At 36.4% G+C, this 26,031-nt stretch overlaps 2 protein-coding genes and 1 long non-coding RNA gene across 3 annotated transcripts; 2 read left to right on the top strand and 1 right to left on the bottom strand.

Moving 5' to 3' along the window:
- Positions 1-11,547: 11,547 nt before the first annotated feature.
- LOC122405813 (sentrin-specific protease 1-like) lies at positions 11,548-12,672 on the bottom strand. The gene is made up of 2 exons (XM_043410803.1): positions 12,403-12,672; positions 11,548-12,345 (listed from the first exon to the last, which is right to left on the bottom strand). The coding sequence occupies exons 1-2, from the start codon at positions 12,670-12,672 to the stop codon at positions 11,548-11,550; spliced, it is 1,068 nt and encodes a 355-aa protein (XP_043266738.1).
- A 7,161-nt stretch (positions 12,673-19,833) lies between these two features.
- LOC122405809 (E3 SUMO-protein ligase ZBED1-like) lies at positions 19,834-24,519 on the top strand. The gene is made up of 5 exons (XM_043410796.1): positions 19,834-19,898; positions 21,082-21,191; positions 21,684-21,925; positions 22,002-22,221; positions 22,920-24,519. Exons 1-5 carry the CDS (start codon positions 19,834-19,836, stop codon positions 24,503-24,505), a joined length of 2,223 nt encoding a protein of 740 aa, XP_043266731.1. The 3' UTR covers positions 24,506-24,519.
- Positions 24,520-24,595: 76 nt separating this feature from the next.
- On the top strand, positions 24,596-25,799 carry LOC122406477 (uncharacterized). The gene is made up of 3 exons (XR_006259970.1): positions 24,596-24,827; positions 25,096-25,357; positions 25,698-25,799. It is a non-coding gene; the product is annotated as an uncharacterized lncRNA (long non-coding RNA).
- The last annotated feature ends 232 nt before the right edge of the window (positions 25,800-26,031 follow it).

The following is a 26,031-nucleotide window of genomic DNA, read 5'->3' as shown; positions in this document are numbered from 1 at the left end:
AAACTTGGAATTTTGAGCCTTCGGATCATTAAAAGTTCAAAATTTCGATCCCCCCCCCCCCCCCCTCCCCCCCCAAAGATTTGAGAATGGTGTAAAAGGAAGAAAATGTAGCTCAAGACTTTTTACGTTAGTTCAGTGGGAAATGTAGATGTGGACAAAGCATTGCGGAAGTCAAATATCATTTAAGCAAATTGAAAACCAATTTGGCACATTCTCCATTGATCTTTTTGCATCAAGGTTCAGCAAAAAATAAAAAAATTTTACTCTTGGTACCCAGATCCAGAGGCAACGTTTTTGCAGTATCGTGGTGTTGTGTCCGCGAAGACCGTCACAAAGAGACGAGTTATCAAGGACGAGTATTTAAGGGATTTAGGCCAAAAGAGCTGAACTCCAACTCGATACTTTTACAACAAGCTAACAATAAGTTTATTTAAGAAGTTACAAATTCGAGGTTTTATTTCCTCGAGACTAATCGTTACAATTCTCGTCAAACACTGTCGAATTTTGGGTTAGTCGATAATTTTATAGATTTGGGGGTTTTCCCCTTCTCGTGCGAATATAACCTAGATTTCCTTCTGGAAGTTTCGATGTTGACATCGAGGGTCGGTGCGCTCGTTCGGGAGCATCGATATTTTGCCATTGCTGCGTTTGCGCTGAGAGTACTTAATTTGTTTTAATGAGTGCGATGTACAGGCACAACATCCCTCTCCCCTTTGGGAGACGAAATTTATATCGGCTACTTTTCGCACGGAATTAAAATAAACAAATTTGTGTGAAACTTAAATAGGTTTTTTCCTTTTTTAATTCCTTTTCCCACTTTTAGTAGGATTATGTTTACGTTATAATGAAGCCTTGTGTGTGACATTATTATTGTTTTTTGGGCGCGCCTTAGTTATGTAAATTTTATCATCAGTAGATCTAGATGCGAGTTCTTCTATGATTTTTGGTCTTGCCACGAAAGTTGGGGCTAGTTTGATATCATTAGTTTGTTGAATTAATCGAACTCTTTGGCAATGTTTTGCCTTAAAAATTGTTATAATGATAATTATTATAATTATCAGAGTCATGCTGATAGCACTTAAAGAGTAATTTCCAATTATGTGATAAGGATGTGCTCAAATATTCGGTTCTTCTTCTAGTTTTTGCTTAAGGATTTCAATTCGTTCGCCTAATTTATTCGTTTCCAGTGGATTTGTAATTATTTTTTATGGTACGCTGTAATTAAAAATTGGGTGATTTGCGGTTATCATTCCAATCGCATTTGTTAGATTATATAGTGGTATAAATGTTATAAATTCTTGTTGTCGTAGTTCGTTTAAAAATAACAATTGAAAATTTATTGATGTGACGGAACATTCTCCGTCCAAAGCTAGTAATCCTGTATTGTGGATTATTTTGTATGTCGTAGATTTATTTTTACATTCGATTCTAATATTTTCGGGTTTTGGGGCTACGAATAGCCATCAACCTTCCTTTCCAGCGCGATTATTAATGTTTTTTTCTAATTTTATAATCCGTTGATTATATGATAAATTTTCGGGATCATTTCCTAAATAAATCGCTATTTCGCATGGTGTATTGTCGCTTATTGTTTGCAGTGAATGTTTAGGTTTGTAATAATAGACATTGTCGACTTTTTTCGCTTTGTTTAAATCTTCTTCGGTCATTGTCAAATACGTTCTGTTGTAATTATCCACTATTATTATTTTCGATGTAGTTTCTATGAATTGGAACTGATCCTCATTGATTTTTGTTGGTAGTGGATAGACTTTGTTGATTTTTAGAATTGAATTTTCGATTAAAGGAAATTTTATGATTAAAACACATCGTAGTTCCGCTGTATAGCTAGTAATTTCTGCAGTTTTAAGTAGCTTACAAGGAAAGGTACTTTAGTGTTCCCCTCCGATTTTGATAATTTTTTTATATTTTATAGTCCATCGAAAAATAAGAGACACGTATTTTTTTTTTATCGGCTTAAAGTTATTTTTAAGGGGTGAAATCGACCCCCGAAGTTGGGCATGTTTTGCATCTGGTAGACTGTTTTATATAGAAGCACTCAACCGATCGAAACAAAACCAATTGCAAAATGTTCTGCATGTCAAATAACCTATATGACATGTTCAACTTTTTATGCACCCTTACTGCAAAGGGGTGAACCACCCCCGAATATCCAGATTTTTGTCGTATAAAAAAAACTTACGATCCGATTCTAATAAAACAAACGCCATTTTGCAGAGCAAAAAAAAAATAAAATTGACGTGTTTTTGGGTTTTCCTCAAATCAAACAAATTAAGGTAGTAAAACACCCTTAAAATGTCAAATTTTATTTCGAGCACTGTCCCCTTCCAATTTCAGTATTCTTTTTATAGAAAGTAGCTTGTCAAAAAATAAGAGACACGTATTTTTTTTATCGGCCGAAAGTTATTTTTAAGGGGTGAAATCAACCCCCAAAGTTGGGCATGTTTTGCATTTGTTAGAGTGTTTCATACAAGTACATTTATGTTTTATGTAACCTCGACTGAGTAAAACCCGACGTGTTACTCGTGTAGTCCAAAAAATAAATGCACGATGATTTATAAGAAGTTGTTCGATCTATTCTCTGGAAACTTGCTTCAATAATGAGCAATTCATTACTAAAGGTTATAAAAAAAAACTATTTCAAACGTAATGAATAAAAAAAATGAATCTGTTAAATCTTGGTAATGTATGAAAAACATTTGGTTCAAAGGAACAAAAGGTTGTCAAATAAATGCAAAAGGGACGAGTACATCGGATGACGAATAAACAAAATTTTTAACATAATGGTATGTAAAAAAAATTACGAAACCAACTGTGTTTGAATAAAACAATTAAGAAAAGCTTTCACAAATCGTGAAAAAAACATTATATTTAGAAGAAATACAAATCCATAATTATATTGTAAAGGAAAAAAAAATTCAAATAGAACGTGAGAAATTCATTCCTACGGGAAGCATCCGGAACTTGAAAAAGTTCTAGTGAATCAAAAAGTTACCAAAAAATCGCATCAAAGGTAAAAGTCATTTGTTACTCTATGGTGACAGATACTTAGAAGAAAATCGATTCTTCTCAGACTTTCAGGATCCCTTGGTATTCACAATATTCGATGTCGATTTCGTATCGGTCCAAATTATGTTTAAATATGTGCTAAAAGTACTTGTCCGGCCCATCACTTTTCATTCAAATTGCTCATTCAAATAAAAATCAGGGCTCTTTTAGATCTGATGGATCATATGTATGCCTACAGAGGGAATTGAGAAAATTATCTCCAAGAGATTTTAACTTAATTGCATTCAATTTTTCTGTAATATACAAGAAATATTATTGTGTATTGATGAAAAAATACCCTTCGGACGATAAAAATTGTCAAGCTTCCAAATTAACTCTCCAGTTTATATTGAAATTTTCGAGAGGATTCGTCTGTATAATCTCGTTGTTTTTTATTATCACATACACAATTGCACTTTGTTAAAATCAACATAAAAACATGAGTGAATTGTTGCGAAGAAATAGTTGCCGCCGAGCATATATGAGATGATGTTCGAATTCAAGTGGGCATGTAACGGCAGCGTTAATACTAGTTCCATAAAAATAATACATTAATTAAGGTCTAGTTTGATTTTTATTTGAATGAGCAATTTGAATGAAAAGTGATGGGCCGGACAAGTACTTTTAGCACATATTTAAACATAATTTGTACCGACACGAAATCGACATCGAATATTGTGAATACCAAGGGATCCTGAAAGTCTGAGAAGAATCGATTTTCTTCTAAGTATCTGTCACTATAGAGTAACAAATGACTTTTACCTTTGATGCGATTTTTTGGTAACTTTTTGATTCACTAGAACTTTTTCAAGTTTCGGATGCTTCCCGTAGGAATGAATTTCTCACGTTCTATTTGAATTTTTTTTTCCTTTACAATATAATTATGGATTTGTATTTCTTCTAAATATAATGTTTTTTTCACGATTTGTGAAAGCTTTTCTTAATTGTTTTATTCAAACACAGTTGGTTTCGTAATTTTTTTTACATACCATTATGTTAAAAATTTTGTTTATTCGTCATCCGATGTACTCGTCTCTTTTGCATTTATTTGACAACCTTTTGTTCCTTTGAACCAAATGTTTTTCATACATTACCAAGATTTAACAGATTCATTTTTTTTATTCATTACGTTTGAAATAGTTTTTTTTTATAACCTTTAGTAATGAATTGCTCATTATTGAAGCAAGTTTCCAGAGAATAGATCGAACAACTTCTTATAAATCATCGTGCATTTATTTTTTGGACTACACGAGTAACACGTCGGGTTTTACTCACTCAGACAACAAAATTTTTGCTGGTCCGTAACAAATTCTGACACTTTAGGAACCCGTGGACTTGGACCATTGCGACAGTCTTCACAACCAAAAATGAAAAGGAACAGCAACAGACCGCTTCCACATTTCATTAGCACTGGAGATAAAAGATTTTGTAATCAGAAAATTACTATTATATTGAAAAATTATTCTACTTACTTAAAAGCATTGTCACCGGAGCCTGCAAGTATACTCACCCGCACTCTATCTTTCTTCATTTTCTTTGCGGATCCAAAAATTTTTGTTGATCCAAAAATTCAGAATACGGACCAACTCAAGAAATCTCTATCCGGAAGGAACCAAAATTTTATTTCGGTCTTCTGACTGGCAGTCTTCTGCGTATGAAACTTTAACTGTTGAAAACACAATCTTGGATTTCGACCTCTATTTCGCTTTTTTTCATCTTTACTTTTTTCACCATTTTCACTAAACATTGTCCTGCTTTTAAATAGTCGGTGAAAACTGTTACATTCGCGATCTTTCTTTTACATCACGGAAATATATAGATATATACTTGTACTACAGAGAACTGTCAAACGCGATCTTTATAACCTCATTCATTTAACAATACACCATACGTCATATCACGAAATATATATAAGTATATACTTGTATTATGGCACCAGAAAAAAAATATATAGGTATATAAAATGTATTATGGCACCAGATTTGTCACTAAAAAAAAACAAATAAACATCAAAAATGTGTGCGAAAATCCGACCCATTTTTTGATGCTATTAAAAAATAAATAATTAATATCTCTTCAACGCGTTAAGCTACAGAGTTCGAAGAGGTCGCGATCGAAAGAAAAAAAAAATAAAAAATACGTTAACTTATAATATTCTCTGGAATACTATAGTTAATTAATTATTAAAGAAACAAATTTTGAAAATTTTCGAAAACAATTGGAAACGCTATCGCTCCGGTAAAGAGTCTCTGGCAGCAACTCGTCATGTCATGTTGTTGTTATAAATGTACTTGTCTCAGAGTCGCTGCCGCGACTCTAGATAGAAGCAGTCAACCGATCGTCACCTAACCAATTGCAAAATGTTTTATACGTCAAATAACCTATATTACATGTTCAATTTCTTATGCACCCCTATTACATGGGGATGATTGACCCCCTGACATTCATAATTTTTTGATATAAAAAAAAATTTTAATTCGATTTCAAGGGAACAAACAACATTTCGAAGAGCGAAAAGAGCTCACGTTGACGTGTCTTTGAATTTTTCCAAGAGAAGAAAATCAAGGAGGTAAAGCACCCCTAAAACCTCAAATTTCATTCTGCGCACCGAAATGATTAAATTCAATTCAATTGGTCTCATTATCATTGCGGATCGACTTACATTCTAAATAATATGTTATTTACATATACATCGGCTGTTTAAATTATATGAAAAATTGAGTACTCCTACATCTTCCATGGTCGCGACTTTCACAATTTTTTATTTTCGTATATACATGGGCTGTATACAAACATATATATATATATAGGATATACATAGGCGCTAAAATCCTTCATGTATTAAAAATAGATGCCAATTCACATTTTCGTTTCAATTATCATTTCTGAACTTATGGATTATATTTTGAACAGTAATGATGTTCTTCGAAGAAATGTTTGAAACAAAGTGACTTTTTACACCACGAACATCTTACTACAGCCACATTTGTGCAGCCTTCAATTTCACATTGTGTTTGAGATGATATACCAAAAACAAATTCAGCGGGATTTTCGAAATTCTCAGGTCGTTCTTCTATGTACCCACTTTTGAACCAGGCATATCGAAATAAATTTTCGTACCTCGGAGATGATAATTGATTATGTACCAGAGATTGCAGCTTGATTATATTATTTCGTAAATGTAGACTTAAATCATAATCAAGTAATATGACACTGTCTGAAAAATGTCTGACATAATTTTTCCAAATTCTAAATCCGAAGACATCGAGTGGCTGGATATTCCCTGTCGTTCCCTTTGGTATGATCATTGTAACAATTTCTTTGATACGTGGTGTAACTTCCGTGACAACACTGGGACAATGTCCACTCTATGAATCTATCAAAAGCACACTTTTCTCGCCGACGTTTGGGAAAAACCATACTTTGAAATGTTCTATAAATCAATACGTGAAAGTTAATGGCATATCTTTTTTTTATATTTGAATATCACATACCAACGTACCTGATGTAGCCTTGCCAGATTTTGAAACGCTTATAAAGACATTAGGAGGTTGAAAAATGGTTCGTTCTACAATTGGCCCCAACCGCCCTGATGGCTCTTTTAAAATTATCAAAAGAGGTGACAACAATTTTCCTGCTGCTGATATTGTTGGCTGGATTGTGTAGCTATGAGTTGTCGCTGAAACGGATTGAACAAGGCATTCTACTTGTTTTGTACCTTCTTCTGTTAACGTTCGCCCTGAATGGATTTCTAATTGGAAACCACTTTGATCAGAATTATAAATATTTTCCGAGCCATATTCTTTAATTTTCAATTGAACTTCGGAGACAAATTTTTTAGCATCGTTTTGTAATATATCCTTTGATTCGAGGGTCTTTCTTGTCACGAATTTATTTATTTTTCTACTTGTTATTCAATGATTTTTTTTAAATTTTTTTATTCATGTTGGCGAAGCCCTAAAACGCAAATCCTCGTGCCCAATTAATTTTTGGGCCTGTAGTGCCCATCTCCGAAGATCAATATCATGCACGATGAGACCTGCTTCTATGGCGCTTTTCAGATTATCAATTGTATATTCAGAAATGCGCAACAATTTTTCTTTGTAAGTTCCGCCTTTATTAATTTGTTTAGCCCAGCGCCTTAATTGCTGCACAGATTTAACGAGTTTAAATCGATTTTGGACTTGTTCTATTTTGCTATTTTGTTTTGTTTTTGCACTTCTCCAGTACTCAACAGCTCTTTTTTTGTAGTCGTAGCTCAATTCTTCTTCATCGTCAGTACACGTTTCAGGGCTTAATGAAGATTCTCCAAGACCCCATTCGATGTCATTATCTTCGACTGGTTCTACTATGATATCTATATACGGTTCTTAAAAATCTAATGTCGTATCTTCGACGATTTCTAGCCGATTGAACTCTGCCATAGAAGCTTTCAGAATTGCCGCGAAACTTTCTTTCAATTCCACTTCATAATTATTAACAGGACTCTCAGGAATGTTCATCACTTCGAATGTAAGAAACAGCAGTCTTATTACGTTCATTGGATTGATCGACATGATAATAACGATATGAAATTCACGATAGCGGACACGATAATGACTGATAAACAGTCGAACAGCAACTTAACTTCTAGAGTGATATGAAGGCAGTTTTTGCTTTTTTATCTTGAGTGGGAGGCTTAATCTGGGTGGGGGTCGAAACAACGAACGATCAAAATAGCGAACAGGCATTCTGTATATCTATATATGCATATAGATATATATGTGCGTATATTGTAACGGTACGCTTTTATGACGTCACCCGCTACGCGTGTTTTCGAGCTACTAAAATTTAGGAGCAGGCATGAAATGAACGAAAGAGTGAAAATTTGTGGTCAAATATGATAACAGTATTTATTCAAAGTAAATTTTATCAAACAAATGAAAATCGTTGGTGTTTTGCGGTATGAACGAAAGTATATCCCTAATTTCAATAAATTAGTCCAATTTTACGGAATCGCTCTTTTATTTCAATTAACTTGTCCAAATTACAGTTTCTCTCCCTAATGTCAAGAAACTTGTCCACTTTAATTATTTCTGTTCTCTTTTGCTAATTCTTATAAATTCAGATCGGTGAGCTCAGAAATTAATTCCTATTTTTGTCAACTCTCAAATTTAATCAACCCGATTACTTTTCTGCTTCTATACAATTTTATATGATATTTGCGGACAGGCTCGATACAAATCAACTGAGATTGATTAATTTTTGGACAAATAAATTTTCTTTTTCTATCAAAGTTTTGTCTCTGTAAATAATTGAAATAATTTTGGAGAATTGAATCGGTTCTCGCCTCTAAGAGGATCGTGAAGCTTTTATTTTCAAATTAAACTAATCTTTTGCTTCCAACAAAAAAAATCAAAAATGGTGTTGAGGAAAAGGGACCTATGCCAAGAATCTTCAGACCCCACGGAATCGCAGGGTCCCCTCCCTCTTTAACATAGGACAGATGGATCAAGTTAGAGAATCTTCAGACCCCACGGAATCGCAAGGTCCCCTCCCTCTCTAACTGAATGAATGGGAAATCACCCTCGAATCTTTGGCCTGAACGGAATCGCTCAGTCCCCTCCCTCTCGGCGTGATTGGAAAGGAATTTCACCCTCGAATCTGCAGATCGTACGGAATCGCACAATCCCCTCCCTCTCGGCGTGAAATTTGGAATTTTATAGGGTGTTGGTTTGTTGGAGCTTGTTTTCCAGAGTCACTACCTCTGTGTTCAAAGCGAGAGCTGATTCAAGAATGAGCTGCCGTGGTTGCTCCGCACGGCCTTTTATACTCGTTTGAACAAAGGAATAATGATAATAATTCCGTTTAAAAATAACTTGGACTCTGATTCGCTTAGAAAAATAATCTCCAACCACAGTTCGATCTCTAAATTCGGGGATTGGTTCCCCAATTCCCGCTCGAACTGTAATTGGACAAACTAGAGGCTGTTTTCCCTCGCTTTGGTAAAATAAATGATTTTCGTATAAGATTAAATGTTTTTAACGACCAGAAATCATATTTTGCTTCTTCTAAATTAAATAAATCAAATTTTCTTTTTGTTATTGTTAAATTGATAATTTCTGATCGTTTCAATGATTATTTCTCCTGGAACCAATAGCTTGATTGCGACTGGCCATTTCCGTTGGATCCAGTGTGTAATTCGACTTTTCTGGACAAGTTTCTTTGAACGCTTGCTATTGCTTTTGAAGCTTAATTCTTATAAGTTTTGTTTAATTGAATCTCGCCTCGTTTCAAAATGAAATTAATTGTGTCATTTAAGACATAAAATGAAAGTAATTACGAGAGAAAAGAGTTTTTCTTATTAAAGCAATAGCCTTTACGCCGAGCCACGGAGAGTCGCGTCGAGCGGCTGAGTACGAGCTCGCGTGGCGCGAAGTTCAAACGTCATATTTTCTCTATTTAAAAAGGGAGTGCCGTTTCAACGCCCCCCAGGACAAAAAGAATTGAGAATAGCGAAATGACTTTTGTTCTAAATGGGAGGACGGGGCAAGGGCGCCACGTCTTGATGTTTAGATGGCTTTTATCCCTCAGGCTCGTCTTCCATCATTTGTCGGAATTCTTCTTCGGCGTCAAGACGTTCCAAGTGTTCGAGCAGCCTTTGGTGGGCTCGTTCATCATCGAATCCTTGATCCACTTCGCCATTTTGTTGATCGAAAAGTTGTTGTACTTGTCGAATAGATGCCCATGGAATGTCGTCCCTCAAACTGAGTCCGTAGGCACCTCGTTTTGCAAAAAGGTTTCGGACGAGACTTTCACTCAATTTGACTCTGAAGGAGCTGATGTAGAGCTCGATTTCAAAACCCCCAATTGTTCGATGTTCGCCGATGATGGACACGTATGTCGTTTTCTCGACCAGCTTGTCCCGATAATGTATGCATAGGGTCTCCTCCCATTGCTCTCCGATGTATGGTTTGACGTCAGATATAAACGCTTTGGTTGAAAAGCACGGCGCGCACGCAAATTCGTGCGGAATGCGCCTTAAATCGTCGACAGGAGTCATTAATTTTACCCCTCTGTCGATTAATCTCACTGTGGCCTCGTCCTCGTCAATTTCGAGGACTTTGGCTCGATATGCGATGTTTTTATTCATTAAGGCGTATAATTTGCCTGTTTCGATGTTTACAAGTGGGCTCGGTCGTTGGTGAGCTATGAAATCGCCCAATTCTTCTTCAAAATCTTTTAATTCCAGATTTTTCGCTGGAGTGGTGAAAGTCAAATTTGTAGGGTTGATAAAGTCTAGTATCACGACCTCGAGGTTGCCTTCCCATGTTGATGGCCACGAAGTCGGATTGGGAACTCCAGGGATCACGTGATGACTCATTTTGAGATTGAGGATTGCGATGGTGCCGGTAGCTCGTCTCGATGTCGAATGGTGATTTTCGACCCGAGGAAGCTCGATTTATACGACTCGAGGTTCCCCCACTTCCTTGTCCCGTAGCGCCCTCTCCAATGACGTTCTTGATGACTTTTGAGGAGGGGATGACTCTAATTTTGCTAATCCCTACTTTTTACTCCCTATTTTGCTCTTTTTTTTTTTTTTTTTTTACAGGTTTTTTTTAGGTAAGTATGACACTCAAAAGTTCTTTCTCTTTTTCTCTTATTTTTCAGGTTTTAACAATCGTTTTTCTCTTTTCTTTCTTTTTCAGGTTTCAGGTAAGTAATGTCTCCTTTTTGTTTATATTTTAATTCATTTTCTCTTTGTTCTTTTAGGTTTCAGGTAAGTAATATGCTTTTTTTTTTTTTTTTTGTTTTTTCATTTTTCAGATTCTAGGTTCTACGAGTTAAGCTTCTTTGGTAAGTAAGAATTTCGTAAGCATTTTATTCTATTTTCTGTCTATTAATTTTCTTTTTATTTTTCTTTTCAGGTTTGCGGAGGCGAGAGTTCCAGGTAAGTACTATTCTTATTTCTAAATTTCAGGTAAGTATGATTTTTCGGGTTTTTCTAATCAATTTCTTTTTCTTTTTCAGATTTCTTGGTTCCAGGCACGAGACAAAATTCTTGGGTAAGTAAATGATTCTATTTTCGTAAAAAAAAATATTCTTTTCGATGTTTTTAATGGTTATTTTTCTGCTTTTCAGGTTCCACGGACATTGGACATCTCGCATGTAAGTAAATTTTCATTGTTATATCTAGTAGCTCATTGTTAGCAATAATTTCCTTAAATGTACGCTCTTTCTTCTGTTTTTAGGGTAAGGAGAATCACAAACAAACACCAAGGATTTGCAATGTCGATAAACATGTTTATTTGCAACTAAACTGAATTAAATTTGTTTCTGAGACTAGACGAGCTGTCTATTAAAGTATTGTTCTCATAGAGAATGGTGGTACAAAAATATCCCCTTTGGATAATGAGAAAAAAAATATACAATAGAATGTTGTTTTGGTTTAAAGAGAAATTTTCTTGATAACGGCAAAAAAAAATAAAACTCTTTTTTGTGTTAAGGGCTCTCTAATTCGTTCGCTATAAGTTCTCTAGCGATTTTTTTTCTTTTGTCTTTCATATCTTCTTGTGTGAAGTCTATTGCGCGATCAGTGGCGTCATATGCCGCGAATAGGCAAGTGAAAACCCCACAATCGAAGTTATTCCTTTGACGGGGAATCTCCTTTCTCGTCATCATCAGCCATTCTTCTGGTTTGAATCCAGGATGTCTTCTTTCTTCGGCTTCCTGGGTCAAATAATTTAACACGACCGTCATACTACCCCTGTCCCTTCCGTGGAGGCTGTCGAAGAATTTGATTCTTTTTTTCGACATCTCGATCGATATTAGGCACCAATGGTCGCCGAAATGCAGGGGCACGAGGATCTTATTAAAAGAGAAGAGATCGATCTTCCGAGTCCACCGGCGAACCGCCGAATATCCTCCCTCCTGGAGACGAGAGTAAAAGAAGGAGCTCATGGAATGCACTTCGCCGTTCTTCCCTGGATTTTTTCGTGACCGCTCAACGATCAGCGTCATGTAGGAGTTGATCACTTCGTCATCTATCCAGTTATTTCCCTGCAGAGTCAACAGGCTCTGAGGCTGGATCTGCATTTGTGGACTCCTTCCTACCGACATCTTACTCAGCCCACCTCCATCTTCCGTCTTTACTCCTATCGCGCTTTCTTCTTCTTGTTTGTTTATCTCGCTGTTTTCCCTTTTCTTTGAGTCCACTTTGCCTTGTATATCTCGCCGTTCCTTTTTGCTTGCCCCTTTCTTCTCCTGACTTCCTTCTTCTTTATAGATTTTCTTTTGCTTCTTGATAATTTGTTTCCTTCCTCGTATTTTTTTCAATAATTTCTTTCTTATCTCTACCTTCATCAATCGTTCTTGCTCTTTTCTAGCATGTTCAGACTCTCGTTTTTTTATTTTACTTGTTTTCTGATTCTTTCCCCCGCTTTCTTCTTTCTTCGTGCCTCTCTCTATTGGCGCTATCTCCTTTTTTACTTCATTTTCTTTCCAATTGAATTCTCCGACGCCCCATTGCTCCCACTCTCTTCCATTGTTCTTTAGTTTTTCCATTTTTTCCATTTCCTCTTTGTATTGCTTCCTTCTCTTTGCTTCTAACTCTCTTTTTCGCTCCATTTGTTCTTTTTTTTCAAGTTGGACGGCGGGGAATCGTTGGATATTGGTGACACAATTTTCGGCATGGTCATCTCCGCGCAAATTTCTTGCGTGGACCTATGCCGAGCTATTTCCTCGAGGACTCGGTCTCGGCTTGGCCTTTGGTGAGCTTCTGTGTCGATACTCCGTAATCTCCACATGAAAGTTTGAGTCCCCTTTTCTTTTGGGCGTTTTGTTTGTGTGTCGGAGTTTTGTGTGTTTGTTCTCTTTTCCTTTCCTCTGCCGCTGATTTCTCGTTTTTGCTCTCCACGTAACCTCTCAAATCTCTCCACCTCCTTCCCCTTTCCTCTCTCCTCTCGTCCGTCCCATCCTGCTTCTCCTCCTGTTTGTAGAGAGAAGTGTCTTCTCCACACTTGGCACTGGGTCTGGGTAGACGCATCCATTTTCCCTGTTTCGATACATATTTCCTTTTTATTTCCTTTCAAAGCTATCATTTATTCGCTTTTCATACCTTTTGTTATCGGAGTTTCCTTTTTTCTCAACAATTTATCGGGAGCGTCTCCTGTGCACGTGCCGCTTTGTTTATAGCACTCGGGGATTTAATTTTTGTTCATTATTACCGGATTCTTGTTCGGTGATTCAATTTTTGTTCACGATCACCGGATTCCCCGTTCTCTGTCTGCTGCACCGCCCTTTTCTACATGGGTGAAGTCAGCCGGCGCGGCCCTTCTTTTCGAGCGCCACGAAGTTTGCTGCTCTTTCTTGTCCAGTTTCCATTCCTCTCCTTTTTATTTTTACTCTCCCGTTTATGTTTAATTATGTTATGGTAGTTATAGGTAGTTATTTAAATTTTTATTTTATTTTCGATTTTATTGATTTTTTTTATGTTTTTCAGATTTTCCATAAAATTGTAAGGTAAGTGGTGAATTTTTTAGTTTATTTTCGATTTTATTAATTTTTTTTCTTATTTTCAGGTTTTTCATAAAATTGATGGTCCTCGTCGTGTGTGGAGTAACCATTCTGGTAAGTAAACATAAATTTTTTTATCTTTTAGTTGTTTAAATCATAATAACAATTTTTTTCTTTTTCTCTTTTCAGGTTTTCGTCAGGAATTCGTTCCCCAACGGTAAGTATTAACTCAAATTGATAGTCTTTTTTATTATTTGTTTAATTTTTATGTTTTATTTTTCAGGATCACCGTGTGAGACATTCTTCTAGGTAAGTACGCATGATTCTTATCTCCAATTTAGAGGATAACTAAAAATATAATTTCTTTGTTTTCCTTTTTTTCAGGTTCCCTTTGGATTGTATCCCCTGCGGGTAAGTATTAAATGAAAATCATAAATTTGTTTATTGTTTATTTATCCATTTATTTATTTTTCTTTTCAGGTTAGCTGGGCGACGTATCCCTCTTGGTAAGTATGCATAATTCTTGTTTCTTTGTACACATAAAATAAAAACTTTACTTTTGTCCTTTCTTTTTACAGGTTCCTCCAGGAATTCGTCCAGCCAGTAAGTAATAAATGAAAATCAGGAATTTATTGTTTGTTTATTTAACTTTTGTATTTTTTCAGGTTGGCAGCGTGGTACATTCCCCTCTCCACATCGGTGTTCGTGTTTTCGAGAATGTAAGTAGCAGCTGCTATTTGTTTTTTGATTCTATACGGTCCTTCGTAAATAGAAAAGAACTTTGCCATCTTTTTGTTCATTGGATCACTCACGTTGCAGGCTTTTGCTAACACAAGATCTCCAACTTGAAATTCTATTAATTTATGTCTTTGATCGAACTTTTCAGCTCTTTTTCTTCCTTTTCTTGCAATCCTTTCTCGCGCCAGCATTAATTTTTCTTCAATTTCATCCTCTTGTTCATTTTCTTCTTTATCGATTTGAATCCAATTTTTCCAGATTCTTTGAGGTTTTATATTTTTTTGTATCTCAATTGGCGTCATTTCCGTAGTATCGTGATGAGTTTCATTAATACAATCTTCAATTACCTTGACCCATTTTAGCCAATCAGTGTGCTTGTCAGTTAGGAACGTTCTAAAAAATCTCCCTATCTCTCTGTTTACCCTTTCTACTACGTTTCCTTGGGGATGTCTGATAGACGAGAAAACCGGTTGTATTCCCTCACTAGCTAACTTTTGTAACCATAATCGCGACGTAAACTGCGTTCCGTGATCGAATTGTAGTTTTCTCGGTCTCCCATTCTCCGGAATGTAATAATTAAAGATTTTATTGATTGTAGCTGGCGCTGTTGCAGCTTTCAATGGATATAGAGCGACAAATTTTGAAAAGACATCGATCGTCACGAGGATGTGTTTCATTCCGCCTTGTGAGGCTGGCAAAGGACCAAAAAAATCGATTGAAACGATATCTCCGGGTCCTTCCGGAATGATGTTTTGCTGTGCCGCATATGAATGCTGATTCGGAACCTTGTTTCTTTGGCACGAATCGCATGATGCGAGAATTTGTCTAATGCCGCGATACATTCTCGGGTAAGTAAAATCCTCATTTACAATTTTCCAAACTTTCTTTGCCCCTATGTGACCGTACATTTCGTGTGTTTCAGATACTAGGCGTTGGAAGATTTCACGCGGTAACACGATTTTACTTGAATCTGTTCTCAATAAAATATTATTGATTAACTGAAATTTATCGTCTGGTTTATCTTCAATCTTTTCTCTCATTTCCCGAATTCTTTCGTCCCTCATCTGCCAATCTCCCATGTGTTTAATCATGTTTTCTAGTTCCCTAGATGGTTTGGTCGCGAGCATCGTATTTATGACGAGTTCTTTTCCTTTTCTGCCCCCCGCATCCGGAGGATTTAAACGACTTAGGACGTCGGCTACAACATTCCTTGTACCGGGACAGTATTCAAATTGGATATCGTAATCCTGGATTGCCAAAATCCATCGAGTTAGACGCTCACTAAGTAGCTGACTATTTTTTAAAAAAGTGATTGCTTGGTGATCTGTGACGACTCTAATTTTTGATCCTAGCAAATAAGTTCTCAATTTTTTTAGCGACCACACTATTGCCAACAATTCTTTTTCAGTAGTCGTGTATGCTAATTCGGGCCCTTTTAGCGTCCTACTTGCAAACATTACAACCCCTAAATCTCCGTTATCGTCGCGTTGAGCTAAAGTGCCCCCCAATGCATAATTACTTGCATCTGTTTGCAAAATGTACTCTTTAGTCGGATCAGGATGTTTAAGCAAAACGTTATTCACGAATAAATCTTTTATTTTCTGAAATGCTACTTGTTTTTCTTTATCCCATTCCCATTTTGTTTCTTTTCGCAGCAGTTTCAAAAGAGGAATTGTTTCTTTCGCGTGTTCTTTTGTGAACTTTGTATAATAATTAATCAAACCAAGGAAACCTCTAAGCTGTTTTAAGTTTCGCGGCGCAGGAAAATCGTGTATTGCCTGTATCTTTTCCGGCTGAGGTTTAATACCTTCAGTTGTTAGAATATGGCCTAAAAATTCTACTTCTTTCCTGAAAAATCTGGCCTTTTTTAGTTTGATTGTCATACCGTGTTTTTCTAATCGGTCTAAAAGTTCATCTAATTGTTGCATATGCTCTTCGAAGCTTGTTGAGATGCACAATAGATCGTCTACAAAATTAATCACGTGGTCGCCTAGACCGTGTAAAATAATATCTAAAGCTCTTAACAATGATGCAGTACTCGTTTTTAATCCAAATGGAGTGACAGTAAATTCGTACACTTTTCCACGATATCTAAAGGCTGTGTACTTCATTGAGTTCGGATGCAACGGAATTTGCCAAAAGCTATTCGTTAGATCAAGCGTGGTCATGACTTTAGCTGTGTGACATTTTTGAAAAACTTCTTCGATATTGGGCACTGACTCGTGATCGTCCTCCATAACCTGATTTAATTTTCTCGCGTCCAAACACAACCTAACGGACCCATCTTTTTTTATGACTGGAATGATTGGATTGATCCACGGACTGTTCGACCTTTGAATAATCCCATAATCTAATAATTTCTCAATTTCTTTGTCCACTTTTTCTCGATGCATTAGTGGAACCTCGTAAGCATGAGCAACGATCGGTTTATCCGTCGTAATATTTAGCTCGTGTTCGTAAACCGCGATTCTACCTGTACTTTTTCGAAAAACGTTCCTTCTATTCCATATAACCTGCCTATGGATTTCTTTTTCTCTTTCGGAGAGTTCTGTGTGGTCTACGATTTCGTTAATTTCTTCTATTGTGACTTCATTATTTTCTTGATTGCACATCAGATTATGTACTGGCTGGGTGATAATTTTCTTTAAACTTTGCACTGGCTTAATAGTTTTACTTCTCAATAATTCTTTGTAATCATTTTCTTTTAATCCCCATTTTTCATTAATTTCCCCTTTTTCAATAACTTCTTCAATCTCCGACGTAACTTCTCCCCTTTCAACCATACTCTCTTTTTCTTTTTTGATTTCTTTTTCTATTATTTCTCCCTCAACAATCGTTTCATCACCTTTAACTTCCTCATTTACTTTATTTTTAATTTCTCCCACGACTTCTTCATCTTTAATTTCCTTTTTTAATTCTCCCTCCATTACTTCACTGTCTTCTTTTTTAACGACATTCTCCTTAACTTCATCTTCATCAGTAACTTCTTCATTTTTAATTTCTTTTTTTACTCCTTCATTTTCTTCTTTAACTTCATTCTCATTTTTACCCTTTATCTCTTCTTTAACAACTACATTACTCTCTTTTTCTCCCATTTTGAATTCTACACTTTTTTCTTTTTCAATTTTCCCCACCGCGGGAATTATTTCAATGACTTCATTGTATTTGACCTGGAGAGACATCTCTCCCAGGTCTATTAAACTTTTTAAAGGTTGAAGGGCATCTACCCCCAGCAACACATCCCTTATTAAGCCAGGCACTATTAAATATTTTACGAAAGTCTTTATTTTTCCGATCTCTGTTACAGCCATAATCTGATGCTTTATCTTTGTCATTTTTCCTTTTATTGCCCCTTTTACCGTAACTCCTGTCACTGGCAAAAGAGGACAATTTTTTAAAACTTCTTTATTTTCCAAATAGAATTCCTCCGAAATCGTAGTCACTTTAGAACCAGAATCTATAAGTGCAGTTACCGGAATCCCTTCAATTTTCGCGTAAATTTCGGGGCATTCTATAATCGGAACTGCCTCCCCATTTATTTCCTCCCCTAACAAGAATTCACGGGTATCCGTGAAGATTGTATTAATGGGGAACTCATTAACACGATTTAACCGTTTCTCGCCATTGAGGTCCTTTTTCGTCGCATCCTGCATCTGGTATTCATTTTTTACTTCAATTTTCGTTGTACCTCGCACGTTTTTATTTTGATTTTTATTTTGACGATTTCTTTTGAGTACGGGTACAACGCTTATGCGTTTCCCGCCCTTGAAGTGCTTGGCTGAGGTTCAACTTTTGTTTCGATTGTCGCCTCTATGGCTTGAATCGGTTGTTGTTGCCGAGCATTGTTGTTCGGAGGTAGCTGGTACCGTACATTGTTTTGTGGTGGTCCCTGAGTTTGTTGCGGTGGTCCCCAATTGCGATTTTGTTGATAATTGTAACTGGGACGGTTGTTTCCATTCTGTCCATTGGAGTCCCCATTGTTCGGCCGTTGATAACCATAATTTTGTTGGTAATTCTGATTAAAGTTGCGAGGCGGTGGATTGTAACCATTCTGATATCCTCGATTATGACCTCCATTGTTGCTTCGATTCCAATTGTTATTGTTGTTTTGCTGCCAGTTCTGATTTCCTCGATTGTTGTTGTTCTGGTTACCCCCTTGATTGCTCCAATTAATTAACGGTGGCATTTTAAACGGGCGTGGTTCGTGTTTATCGTTACCATTTGGGTTTTTCTGATTGTGAGCCCTCTGCTCTTCCATGCCCGTGTTCACCGGCCCGCTTTGATCGAGTTTTTCTAAGAACTCGATCAGCTGCTCAAGGGTTTCGAATCCCCTACTCATGATCGTGGCTCTTATCTCCTCGGTAAAGTGCTGCGAAAGGGAAGCAATGATATCTGAATCACTTGGGGGCGGAATTAAATCCCTAGCCGTTCCAAAAATCCTTGTCGCATATTCCACCTTAGTTAATTTTCCTGGTTTCTCGGGATATTTCCCGAATTCCAGGTCCTTTCGTACCTTTCTCTGCACGTCGTGACTCCAGAAACGGTTTATAAACCTTGTCTCGACGTCCTCGAAACTGTCGACCTTTTCTTCAACCACTTCCCACCATTCTTTAGCGGATTTTTCGAGGCACTGACCGAGCAAATACTTCATTTCGGTGACAGTAGGGTTTGTAACCTCGCAATATTGTCTAAATTCTTTAATAAATTTGATAGGCCTTTTATCGCTTGATCCGTTGTACGTAGGAGCTTTGATTTTTATTTTGCTGGGATGCAATGCTGTTTCGTTCCGAAAAGTTTGTCCTCGAGGATTTTTATTTTCCGTCTCATCGTTATCTGATTCATTTCCTGCGTCATCGGAAATTTCCTCTGTCGGCTTTGGAACAATGCGTGTGCTTTCGGTCTTTGGGCTGCTGAATTTGTTCGTGTTCTCAAGATTCTCGACTCTTTTTCGTATCGCATTCATGTCTAACTGCATTTGAGCCATGCTCACCTCGACCACGGCGCTTTTTGCCTCGTTCTCTTGGACGATTTTTGTGAGACCAGTCACATGGCGTTTGATCGGCTCGTAGATTTGATGTACGTCGGATGCAATTTTAGCCTGCATGACGGTAAATCTTTCCGAGAATTCGGCCCTTAATTCGGTATGGGCCTGGTTATTTTTGGCGATCTCATTCGCCATACTTTGAACCTGCGATTTCATCTCACGCATCGCCTCGTAGGGATGTTCGATTCCGATTCGATTCTTTGAAATATCGATTCTTTTAGTTGGAGAATCGATATTCAGAATCGATTATTTTCTTCCGATTTGGATAAGAATCGATTCTGTTACTTAAGAATCGAACATTCGATTTTTTGTTTTTAACTTTTTCAAATAAAAAACGTAATTGCAAAAAACTCAGACATTTGGATGGTTGTCTTCCAACAGCTTGATACAGTGTCGTCTGTGGTGGTAGGAACATATTGTGTCGAACACTGTCACACTATGTCGCTTTGTGTGGTAGCCGGAAAGCTCCCAAATAAATATTTGAAACAAAAATGATTCCGTTGCCTATTCTTCTTCTTCTTCTTCTTCTCTGTTTGGCTATACTCCCGGCAACCCGGTACGTGAGTCTAGCCTGGTCACTAGTTTATCCGCTTCGGCCAAAGGTCGTTCCGTTGCCTATTGATAAGTGTATGGTCGTGTAATCTTAAACTAAGAATGTAACACTCCGAGCGGGAATTATAGTAACTATTATTTCGAATGATTTAGTTTTGGGTGGGTTCGATTGATAAGGAGTTGAAACTCGCCTTGCGAATTTCTCTTCAATAACTCAAGACAAAGATTTAAATGTTTGATGAATATATTGACGAAAATATGGATCTTGACTCTTCGGCTGACAACAATGTTCTCTCTAATTCTATTCCGTTCGACTTTTAGTCTCACAAATCTTTTGATTCTCACGCGCAGACTCCGTACGCTCCGCTCATACGCGGACCAATCACGCTGGTTTTCATCCTCCCACTCATTCAATTCTAGGGTCTCGCGACCCACGCTTCGGTTTCACACGCTCGCTTCGCAACCGCACAATGCCCTTATTATTCTAGGTCCTTAGCATAAGAGTGACGAAGGATATGTCCTAGCCTAATGTTTATAAGATGAAAGTGGGTAAAAGTATCGTATTGGGATATTAAAACTATTTACATAAGAAATCAAAGAAAGCCTTATTTCGATACATTTCAACGTATGGAGATTATTATAATGTAAACTATAAGAATGAGTTAGTCAATACGTTCATATTTCTTATCGACTAGCGGTTATTGTTTATGCTATACTTATATATTAGTCACCCAAGTCCGTCACGTTCCTCTCATTTAATAATATTTCAATGATCAAATTATCAAATCCGTATGAAATGCTAAAGTACGAAATTCGTAAATTCGCGGTCCTTAGCGCAGAAATCAGCGCACTCTGGTGACGAATTACGCATTCGTCACAAGAATACGACCCAGGCGACCCTAGCGGATTTTTAAAAAACCACTGTTAGAGTACACTCAGCTGTAAATGTGATGTCAACTTTCGATAATTATCGATGAAAATAGGTACGGATCAGATATATAATGATTAAATGAGTAATTTTATAAAAATGAACAGTAGGTGATTGTCGAATATCCAACTAATACCGCAAAATAACTAGCTATTATAACATGCATTCTAATAGCATCATTTTTATGAGTAACGCGAGCGCCGCCTCGGTGGTGTAGATCGTCTATCATCATTGGCTATTCGATATTCGACTTTCGAAGTTCCTTGGTCGAAGCGGTCAATCGGACCGCCAGGCTAGTCTCACGGGCAGAAGTGAGCCTAGCCAAAACCGAAGAAGAAGAAGACTTTCGAAGTTTTGGTTCTGCCGGCTGTAACGGAGTGTAACGGAATGTGAACGTGATGATAACAATCGGTGAAGTTGTAACAATCAGTGGAGTTTATTGAATGAAAAGATTTTATAAAGACTTTGGTAAGTACACATTTTTTAAGTTTACTGCACAAACTTTTTCGTTTAACCTGTACAATTAATCCTTTTGCACTTTTCATGGTTTTGTTTTCACGGTCACGGTATATCCATTAAACATCTTTCTTCTCCCCTTTACCCGCAGAATTTATTGTAAGGCTTGGCTTTGACTGATTTGAGTGTTGGTGGTGGATACCAAACGCTAGAAAAAGTGTGTATATCTTTTCGGGTAATCTTTTGAAATGTCGAAATTAATCTCACTTTTTACTTAAGCTGACTTTTTAACACATTTTTCTTTTCCTTCGCTGCGTTTTTGAATTTCTAATATTCTTTAATCAGAAAATTATTTTCTTAATTTCACTTGTTTTAATGATTAAACAAATAATATACTGCCTACAGTGCCCAAAGTGAGACAATCCGTCGTCTGGAAATTTTTCCTGAAATCTGCTGACAATGACGGTGACTCCACATGCAAAATTTGCAATAGAGCAGTAAAGTCTGGTGGAAAAGGTGGTGGTACAACAAATCTGAGAAACCACTTGACTCGCAATCATAGCGAAAATGCTCAAATCAAATTAGCATTAACAAAAAATCAAAACGGTGATGAATACACTTGTAATCAACAACAAGGAAATATATCAGTATGTGGAAATCTTATAACTGGCATTCTTTCAATACTTTTACTATAATTTATTCACTCTTGTCGTTTATTTTTAGGAAAAATCAATAGCATTATCAATGCCTTCAGCGTCATCAACATCCATGCAAATGGACCTCAGTGAATCTGACTGTGATTCGCCAGATTCACCAACGCATACGTCTTCGCCAGCACTTTCGGAAACGAGAAAAGGATTCATCAGTGCTAATGTACAAAAGAGATCATCTGCAGTTCAGCCAAAAATCGACAGCTCTTTTAAGCAAATCAGGTCATTTGAAGGTAATATTTATGTCTGTTTACATATACACTACTGTTGGAAAGTTTCTAGAACTTTTTAAGTAAGTTGAGGCATTAGAATGAAAATGATGTCATCGCTTTTAAACCGATTGCATCTTATAAAGTGAAGTGTAAAAAAAAATCAGTTAAATTTTCAGACAGTTTAGGAGCGTCGTTGCTGAGAAAAATCAATAACAATTTGGGCCAAACAACATGTAACCTTATGGAAGTCAAGACACATTCAGTGATATCTCTGTTAAAAATGATGCTAAAAATATGAAATTTTTTGGGCAACATGAACAAGGCTTGCTGAATAATGTCAATTTTTTTTTTAGATTTATTAGGAGATTTGCTGAGATTATATTAATAATCATCTGTTTCCCGTGCAGTTTTTTTAGGCTAGGATCGTCACCGTCCGTGTTTTCGACTGAGCTTTCACCAGTTTTTTGTCTTTTTTTCCCCAATTCTTCTTTAAAGTGTATGCAACATTGCCAAACTGTAAACTGGCCTAACTTTTAAAAGGTACAGATCATAACTTTTGGGTAAAAAAAATGACTGTACGACCTCAACTTCCTTAATCACAAAATCGAATATTCAAAGCAAAGCGCCGTTTTTTTTGTAAAATGAATTAAATTGGTTTCTAAGTTCACTGATTGGTATCCTTATTTTGGTAATTATAAAGCCTTGTTTTTCTTTTTCAGTGGGAGGATCAAAAGCAGGAGAAATTACCAATGCCATACTTTTCATGATTGCCAAGGATAATATGCCTTTTCAGATGGTGGAAAATGAAGGCTTCAGAAACCTCATGAAAACTACTGTCCCTCTTTATTCTATGCCTGGAAGGAAATCAATCACAAAAAAACTAGAAGAAAAATATGAGTACCTCGTAGAATGTGAGAAAGAAAAACTGAAAACAATTGATTACTTCTCGGTAACTTCGGATGTCTGGACCGATGTTCTCAACACCATCAGCTACTTAGGGGTGACTCTTCACTACGAATTTGATAAAGAATTACAATCTACTACAGTCGGTGTTACGGAGTTGACTGAGCGACACACAGCTGAAGTCATCGGAGGATGGTTGAAAAATATTTTACAAGAATGGCGGATTGATGATAACAAAATTGTTGCGATCATCACTGATAACGCATCAAACATGAAAAAAGCTGTCAAAGATTTTTTTGGGCTTACAAAACATATTTCTTGTTTTGCTCATTCCATAAATTTGGTCGCTGAGGATACAATGGATTTCAATGAGGCTACAACATTGTGCATGAAAATTAAAAAAATTGTGACATATTTCAAACAATCCACGATCGCGGCTGACGAATTACGGAAGGCTACTCACCTCAAATTGACACAAAGCGTTGAGACACGGTGGAATTCAACTTTCGCTATGTTAACAAGATTCAGTCTGCTATCAAAAGAAGTCGGATCAATTTTGCTAAGCAACCCGAGTTCGCCGGAGATGTTGACTGCATCGGAATTACAATTAGCAAACGAAATTGTTCGGATACTCCAACCGCTTGAAAAAGTTACCACGGAGCTTTGTGCGGAAAAAATCGTTACAGTTAGCAAAGTGATTCCGCTGATCAATTGTTTAAAAAATAAAATCGCACAACTTCGAAAGAATCTCGAAACGCCAACTGCATTTGCTTTGCTTGACCGCCTTGAAAAATCAGTTTCATTGCGGTTTGGGCAAATTGAAAATAATCCTATTATGGCAATAGCAACGATTTTGGATCCACGATTCAAAAAGTTGCACTTTAATGATCGTTTGGCATATTCGAAAGCGATCAACCGTATTGGCCGCTCGATGACTGAATTGGATCAAACCGTTTTTTCGAATGATAAAACTACTGAAACGCCGGTGCAGGTGCATAGCCAAAGTGATGATCTGTGGTCTTTCCATGACGTTTTACTCAACACAAATAGTGGAAACGCTGTTTCTGCTCAAGAACAAAACCAAATGCCAACCGATTTACGGCACTATTTGAATCAACCAATGGTGAATCGAACGCAAGATCCGATACATTATTGGTCGAGTCGCAAAACACTTTATCCGACTTTATGGATGATCGCTCAAAAATATTTGTCAATCGTTGCAACATCGGTGCCTTCTGAAAGATTATTTTCGAGAGCTGGCAATATTTTAACCGATTCTCGAAGTCGACTCTCTCCTGATCACTTGCAGCAACTACTATTCCTAAATTCATTATCTATCAAAGATTGGCAATTGGAAAAACAAAAGATGACATTGACATCAGAATTGAAGCAAAAAAATTAATCAAAATGAACGAATCGAACGAAGAAATGATCAAAAGAAATTTCTAAAATATGATTAAAATGAAAAATTTATCGGAAAAAATTTGAAAAACATGATCAGAAACTAAAAAAGAGACAAAATAAAATTTGTAAAATATGATCAAACTGAAGAAAATATGACAGATCTTCACAAAATTGTCAAAGCCAAATATCATTGGTAAAATTTTGGTCGAATGCGGTACCAACTTTTTTCGGAGGAACTGGAGCCCTGGTGGTCTTCGAAATACATTAGCAATGATGTTCCGGAGAAAAAAAATCGATCGTTTTCGGATTTTATGCTTTAGGTAAATTGTAGAACGCTATTCTGGATAAAAGCCAAAAAAATTGGTTTTTGAATTATTTTTTGCATGAAAAGTTCGAATTAATTTTCGAAAAAACGAAAAATACATTTTGAAAAATGCAACATCAATTGTTGAAGGAAAATTTTTAAAAATTGATGAAAATACAAGTAGTTTATCAGAGACAATTAAAAAAAATATTTGAGGTAACCACGAGCGTTTAGATTTGAATATAATATCAAATATTCATAAAAAATTATGTCACATATTACAGGATGGATTTTTTCTCAAAGGAATTGGAATCACTATCGAGAATACGAGAAAAATTATTCGTATGGCATAAAGGCATAAGGCATCATTACAGAAAAGCGAGGAAAAAAAACGAATTGGATTTCTTGTGGTTGCAGAAGAATATTTGACACCGCTGGACTGCTGGATCAATAAAAAACGCGGGTGACTTTTTCATACGAGCCTAACCACATAAACAAAGATGAATTCAAGAAACAAACGAGCGTCTTTCAAATTTTCTCCTCCAGGTATACAGAAGAACTTATTTCTGGCCTGAAGCTATAAAACAATTTTTTTTCATTTTTTTCGATAAAAAGTTTAAATTGTTTTTTGATATATGATTGTGTGAGTGAGAAAGTATATTTTGGAAAGTACAAATTTCCTTAAGAAGGGACCTGACCGCTGTCGTTCGGATTTGATTATATGAAACTCTATAAATATTTACAATAAACGATAAACTATAAACTGTGAAACTACAATCGTGAAACAATTAAAAAATGTATAAACCACACGAAAACTCTACAGAATTCACAAAAAACCCTCACAATATCAATTCCGAATGTAACAACATCAAATTTTCTATTTTAGCTGTGAGTGAAGCAGTAGAGGCAGAACCAAAGAATACACGTTGGCTTGTACGAAATGTTTCAAAATTTCGCATACGACATTTCCAGAGCTCGCAATACTGCCATCCAAATGTAATCTGTAAGATATATAATAGCTATGTATATATTTCAATGAAAATAAACTAATTTATTCAGATTAATGTACGCTTTAAATAAATATTGATGTTTTTTATGATTTTTTAGATCGATTCTTACGAAATCGATTCTTTACATACGATTTTTAAGAGAACCGATTTTCACAATGCGATTCAAAATCGATTCAAGAATCGATTTTTTCTAAAGAATCGAACATCCCT

The sequence above is a fragment of the Venturia canescens genome, chromosome 2 (genome assembly GCF_019457755.1).
Source record: "Venturia canescens isolate UGA chromosome 2, ASM1945775v1, whole genome shotgun sequence".
Lineage (NCBI taxonomy): Eukaryota > Metazoa > Arthropoda > Insecta > Hymenoptera > Ichneumonidae > Venturia > Venturia canescens.
Note: the sequence above shows the minus strand (reverse complement) of the source record. Positions and strands in the feature narration are given on the sequence as shown.

What these genes read in the sequence shown, in the direction of transcription:
- LOC122405813 (XM_043410803.1), bottom strand. Translation starts at nt 12,672, where the DNA reads ATGGAGCGAAAAAGAGAGTTAGAAGCAAAGAGAAGGAAGCAATACAAA. An exon ending in AGCAAGAACGATTGATGAAG is followed by an intron (nt 12,346 to 12,402) that starts GTAGAGATAAGA and finishes CAAATTATCAAG; the next exon opens with AAGCAAAAGAAAATCTATAA.
- LOC122405809 (XM_043410796.1), top strand. Translation starts at nt 19,834, where the DNA reads ATGATTCCGTTGCCTATTCTTCTTCTTCTTCTTCTTCTCTGTTTGGCT. An exon ending in AACAACAAGGAAATATATCA is followed by an intron (nt 21,926 to 22,001) that starts GTATGTGGAAAT and finishes GTTTATTTTTAG; the next exon opens with GAAAAATCAATAGCATTATC. An exon ending in GCAAATCAGGTCATTTGAAG is followed by an intron (nt 22,222 to 22,919) that starts GTAATATTTATG and finishes TTTCTTTTTCAG; the next exon opens with TGGGAGGATCAAAAGCAGGA.